General features: G+C 45.8%; 1 protein-coding gene across 1 annotated transcript in view; it reads right to left on the reverse strand.

The window, feature by feature from the left end:
• The window catches only part of MYO5B (myosin VB), a 261,230-nt gene that overhangs the window by 55,329 nt on the left and 199,749 nt on the right, over positions 1-6,152 (reverse strand). The window contains exons 22-24 of the mRNA XM_011969014.1: positions 3,077-3,161; positions 1,665-1,813; positions 493-612 (exon numbers count right to left, since the gene is read on the reverse strand). Of these exons, the coding sequence (XP_011824404.1) occupies positions 493-612; positions 1,665-1,813; positions 3,077-3,161 (354 nt within the window). The remainder of the gene's footprint in view (positions 1-492; positions 613-1,664; positions 1,814-3,076; positions 3,162-6,152) is intronic.

Here is a 6,152-nt window from a genome sequence, read left to right on the forward strand (position 1 = left end):
ATTACCAACAAAGATACGGTCACCCAGCATATGTTCATTCCAAATATTTTTTGTTGTTCTGAGTTTTATCCAGCTTCTAAGTGAAGGGGCAATTTTCTTGTGTATTTATTGATATTACTATATGCACTATGATATTAAGTGGGGATAAGTTGTATCTATTTTAATGACTTAGCTGTTCCTTCTTAAACCACTTATTTCACCTCTCTGCATCAGTTTCTTGGTTTTTCAAGAGGAATCAGAGATCCATCTTCCTCTTTCCTTTCTGGATAGGGTGTAAGGTAAACAATAATGTATTGCTTTGCACAGTAAGTGTTAACTCCAGAGAACTGTCTCTAAATCCACTGCAGTCCAAGTGATCCTCTCTTGAGAATTAGCCCCTGGGCACTCTGGTCACCACCAGCAGAAGAGTAAATCTCTCTTGGACAGTTCCACACAGAAAAAACATACACTCCCTCTGGCGAAGGGCAGTACCCAAGAGCCTGCATCACTCACCTCCACCTGCTGGAGGGCATCCTCAGTGTCTCCGATGTCAGATGTGGAGATGGAAGGGTAATTGGAGTCAGATTCTAAGCTACTTTGGTTTGATGGGTTCCGCCTATGACCTGGAGTTTGCTGTTCAAGAAGAAAAATGTGACAGCTCATTAGGAACTAATGTTCTTGGTGGCAGGCCCTAGAGTTATCCTTCTGCCTAATTTGTAAACAAGAATAGGTATCATTGCTTCTTGGAATGATGGCTAAATAGAGCTAGTCCTATGAAACATGTCACCTACAGTTCTTACTGTAGTCATCCACTTTTCGTCTCTTAATGAAATGCAAATTCCTAACACTTGGGTCAATTTCTCTGAGAAGTCCTGGAAAAACCTTTCACTCCCAGTCTTGCTTGTGAAATGCATAGAGGCAGTCACATTACCCACTTCTCCCTTGAAAAGAATGTTCCACACCTGCCCAGAATGGCCCCTCCCTTCAACCTGCACTTCCCAAATTTTGTTTATGAAAATAGTAGCATATTAAAAATAGTTTACCATTTATACTGTTCATTTAAAAATACTTTTTTTTTTTCTGCATCTGATTTGGCTGTCAGTGTGAAAACTGAGCTTGGTAGGACAATTTTAGACTTCTATGGATGCTCCTATTCAGCTTTTCTTCCTGGCTTCTATGCAATTAACTTACTCCATCTTGTTTGAATACTCATTTCTGGAGGAAATGTTTACATGGGTTAAAAAAGAATGACAGATCCTAAAATATCATAAAATTATCTCTATGTATACTGCATCTCATCAGATTAGGAGACACAATTAGGCCCTGTGGGTCTCTCTGCCACACACACACTAATGAAGCTGAGAACTCCCACACCCCATTACTGTCTCAACACAGGAAATCTTCCCATAATAGGAACCAGGAAAGATAACACACTTGGGTGGAATGTTCCTTAAACTCATAACTGAGATCTTCATGACCCCAAAGTTGGAAAAGGAGCTGTCTGTCAGTAGGAATGAATCACCCAGCCCAGCTACTTTTGCCTCTCTGCAGTAATGGCAAGCGCTGCACATACAACACATAGACTGAGCATCACGCATCAGAAAGCAGTGCCTGAGATCATGGGGTCAGAAGCTGGACAGGAGCCGGGGACCCGTGCCATGGCACAGCAGAGGCACCCCCCTTGCCTTTATGATGGTCATCTCATCCCGAAGGTTGTCGTATCTCTGCTCCAACTGTGAATATTCCTTCACAAGGTTCTGGTACCGGGATCGCTCCTCCTCCAGTTCTTTCTTCATGAGGAGATTTTCCTTCACAGAGTTCTGGGCAAATTCATCTGGAAAGCAACATGCTAAGCTGCAGTTTTTCTGGATGGATTCCCTCACATGTATTGACTCAAGCTTTCTGATTAATCTCTTGTTAAGAGGCTGCCCATGACGAGCTCATCAGAGGCTCCTGATGAATCTATTAGGCTCCTCACCTACTGCAGAGCAAAGGTGAGTCTCCTTACTCTGGCTTAGTCTTCAGAGAGGGAGAGAAAGACTCTGCTCTCAGGGAATGGGGAGACAGAAGTTGGCAGCGTAGGTGAGAATTCCCTCAGTTGATGCCCCAGCCTCTCTTCTGCCAACTGTCACAGCAAATGCTGGCAGCATTCCTGGAAGAACGGCGGCTTATTCACACTGCTTTCAGTTCTTGGGAGTGCAGGGAGATCAAAGGAGACTGGGGTGAAAGGAGGGAAGGCAAATAGAGAAGGAAAGGGCACTCCCCTGCCAAAACTTATCATTCACATTAACGGACAGAAGTGTTTTAAAAGGACGTTTAAAAACAGTTCATGTTTTCAAAAAGATGTGATATTGGGTGGGACTGTGTGGTCATGTGGTTCCATCCTCTTGTGACATGAGGAACCTGAGGATGGGAGAAGCGGATTTGCTCTAAATCACGGTGAGTTGGGGCAGAAACTGGGGTCTGTGGACTCCCCCTGCTCCTCCACAGCCGAGTGGCACATGGGGACTGATGGCAGCCCAGGAGCTGGTGGGCACTTGAGAGAGGCTGACCTGGGATCTGATTCAAGACGCTTTCTTCAGTAAACATTAACAGATGACCCAGAGGGTAGAAGAAACCATGATGCGTGGATGGACACGAAAGACAAATGTGGAACGCAGCGATGAGGACAGCTCCCGAGCGCTCACTGCGAGTCACGCACCCTCCTAAGCACTTCACCGGCTGCCTCTTCCTCATTCCTTCCATGAGCCCCCGATGTCTGGACCTTTATGTCCGCGTAGCAGATGAGCAAACTGAAGGCCTGTTCAAGGCCGCACAGAGGCACATGGCAGAATCATGCTTCGAGTGCGGGCCTCCCTGACTCCAAGTCTCATGTACTATGTTGCCCATTACACACGTCTCACCTCTTTAGACTCTTGAAGCCAAATGTTATAGCAGGATCTTAAAGGTCATTATTCTTTCTTCATCTTCCTCTATTAAGATCCTTTCCCCACTGTCGCCTCCAGTCTAACTGCATGCTTGCTAGGAGTCTTTGGGGGAAGTCAGTGAGGAAAAGAGATTAAAACCCCAAAGAAAACTCAAGTGCTTTGGTACTTACCTTTAGACTGGCACAGGATTTGGTTGTTGAGCTGTTCTTTCTCATCTTTCAAGAGAGCGTTTTCTTGCTCCAGGTCTGCAACTCGCTGGAAGAGAGCAACAGGGGAAAAATGTCTCATGATGCTGGGAAGAGGAGAGGCTTCTCTTGGGGGATTTGAGTTTTAACTGGATATGTGTAAATGCTCTTTTTGTTTAAGAAAATTGATTTGGGTAAAGCTTCTTTTGTTTTCAAGGAAAAATGTGTACTAAAAGAAAAATCCCATTAAAACAAGACAGATGAGCTCAGCACTATTTATGGTCATCTAATGTCCAACAAAACATCATGAAAATTCTATCCCAAGCTCACATGCCTTGTTGAGGAACTTACGAAGATAACAGGCTGTCTGAAGAGAGCTGAAGGCCTGTGGATCGTGACCAAGTCAGTAATCCACTGAGGCTATATGATCAAACAGCAGACTGTGTATCATGAATGCAGGATGTGGGCAAACACATCTACACCTGCCACCAGAAGGTTTGCTGAGTGCAGTCACTCCCTGGCACCGTGCTCCTTGAGGTTATCTACTAGAACATCTGGAGACTACTGTTCAGAGAATGCAGTTATGCAAGTCTGCACTGAGTCAAGCTGCTGACTGACAATCACCCCCTTCTCCCTATCTCTTTTACTCAATAAATATGAAGGGAGCTAAAAGCTCAGGCCCTTGTTTACTGGAAGCAAGGAGCCCCCGGATCCCTTCTTCCAAATATACTCTTTTGCCTTTGTCTTTATTCCCGCGTTCATCCCCTTTTGTTAAGTCCAACAGGGACTGGTTCCATGTCAGCTTTCATGTTTTTGTATTTGTTTGCCTTTCTTGCTAAATTTTTGAGCTCTCAATCTGGTCTTAGGAAGGCCAAAAGCTCACAATGAACAAATTATCTCTGGTCTTCATCCCACTTGCTTTACCTGTCTTACTGGCCCAGCAAAGTTCAAATTCTGGAAAAGAGATGACTTGCTATTGACATTCAACTGTCTAATCTAGTGTTGGACTTCTGATGATGTTGACAAAACCAAAATAAGGTGATTATTACCAGAAAAAAAAGGTATAAAAGAAAAAATACTAATTAAAGAAAAATTGTAGTCTACTCAAAGAGGAGTAAGAATTAAAACTGTGAAGAGGCCAGGCGTGGTGGCTCATGCCTGCAACCCCAGCACTTCGGGAGGCCGAGGTGGGTGGATCACGAGGTCAGGAGATTGAGACCATCCTGGCTAACACAGTGAAACCCCATCTCTACTAAAAATACAAAAAATTAGTTTGGTGTGGTAGTAGGCACCTATAGTCCCAGCTACTCGGGAGGCTGAGGCAGGAAAATGGCGTGAACCCGAGAGGCAGAGGTTGCAGTGAGCTGAGATCGTGCCACTGCACTCCAGCCTGGGAGACAGCGAGACTCTGTCTGAAAAAAAAAAAAAAAAAAGTGGGGGGCAGATCCAAGATGGCTGAATAGGAACAGCTCTAGTCTACAGCTCCCAGCTGAGCGATGCAGAAGACAGGTGATTTCTGCATTTCCAACTGAGTTACCGGGTTCATCTCACTGGGGCTTGTCGGACAGTGGGGGCAGGACAGTGGGTGCAGCTCACCGAGCGTGAGCCAAAGCAGGGCAAGGCATCACCTCACCTAGCAAGAGCAAGAGGTCAGGGGATTCCCTTTCCTAGCCAAGGGAAGCGGTGACAGATGGCAACTAGAAAATTGGGTCACTCCCACCCTAATACTGCTCTTTTCCAATGGTTTTAGCAACTGGCACACCAGGAGATTATATCCTGCGCCTGGCTCGGAGGGTCCCACACCCACGGAGCCTCCCTCATTGCTAGCACAGCAGTCTGAGATTGAACTGCAAGGTGGCAGCAAGGCTGGGGGAGGGGCGCCCACCATTGCTGAGGTTTAAGTAGATAAACAAAGCGGCTGGGAAGCTCGAACTGCGTAGAGCCCACCACAGCTCAAGGAGGCCTGCCTGCCTCTGTAGACCCCACCTCTGGGGGCAGGGCATACCTGAACAAAAGGCAGCAGAAACCTCTGCAGGTTTAAGTGTCCCTGTCTGACAGCTTTGAAGAGAGCAGTGGTTCTCCCAGCATGGAGTTTGAGAGCTGAGAACAGACAGACTGCCTCCTAAAGCAGGTCCCTGAACCCCAAGTAGCCTAACTGGGAGGCACCCCCCAGTAGGGGCAGACTGACACCTCACACGGCTGGATACCCCTCTGAGACAAAGCTTCCAAAGGAATGATCAGGCAGCAGCAATTGCTATTCAGCAATATTCGCTGTTCTGCAGCCTCCGCCACTGATACCCAGGCAAACGGTCTAGAGTGGACCTCCAACAAACTCCAACAGACCTGCAGCTGAGGGTCCTGACTGCGAGAAGGAAAGCTAATAAACAGAAAGGACATCCACACAAAAGCCACATCTGTACATCACCATCATAAAAGACCAAAGGTAGATAAAACCACAAAGATGGGGGAAAAAACAGAGCAGAAAAGCTGAAAATTCTAAAAATCAGAGTGCCTCTTCTCCTCCAAAGGAACACAGCTCCTCACCAGTAATGGAACAAAGCTGATGGAGAATGACTTTGACGAATTGAGAGAACAAGGCTTCAGATGATCAAACTTCTCCAAGCTAAAGGAGGAAGTTCGAACCCATTGCAAAGAAACTAACAACCTTGAAAAAAGATCACACAAATGGCTAACTAGAATAAGCAGTGTAGAGAAGTCCTTAAATGACCTGATGGAGTTGAAAACCATGGCACAAGAACTACATGACAAATGCACAAGCTTCAGTAGCTGATTCGATCAACTGGAAGAAAGGGTATCAGTGATTCAAGATCAAATGAATGAAATGAAGCGAGAAGAGAAGTTCAGAGAAAAAAGAGCAAAAAGAAACGAACAAAGCCTCCAAGAAATATGGGACTATGTGAAAAGACCAAATCTACGTCTGATTGGTGTACCTGAAAGTGATGGGGAGAATGGAACCAAGTTGGAAAACACTCTGCAGGATGTTATCCCGGAGAACTTCCCCAACCTAGCAAGGCAGGACAACATTCAAATTCAGGAAATA

The sequence above is a fragment of the Mandrillus leucophaeus genome, unplaced genomic scaffold (genome assembly GCF_000951045.1).
Source record: "Mandrillus leucophaeus isolate KB7577 unplaced genomic scaffold, Mleu.le_1.0 Scaffold87, whole genome shotgun sequence".
In the NCBI taxonomy this organism is placed as follows: domain Eukaryota; kingdom Metazoa; phylum Chordata; class Mammalia; order Primates; family Cercopithecidae; genus Mandrillus; species Mandrillus leucophaeus.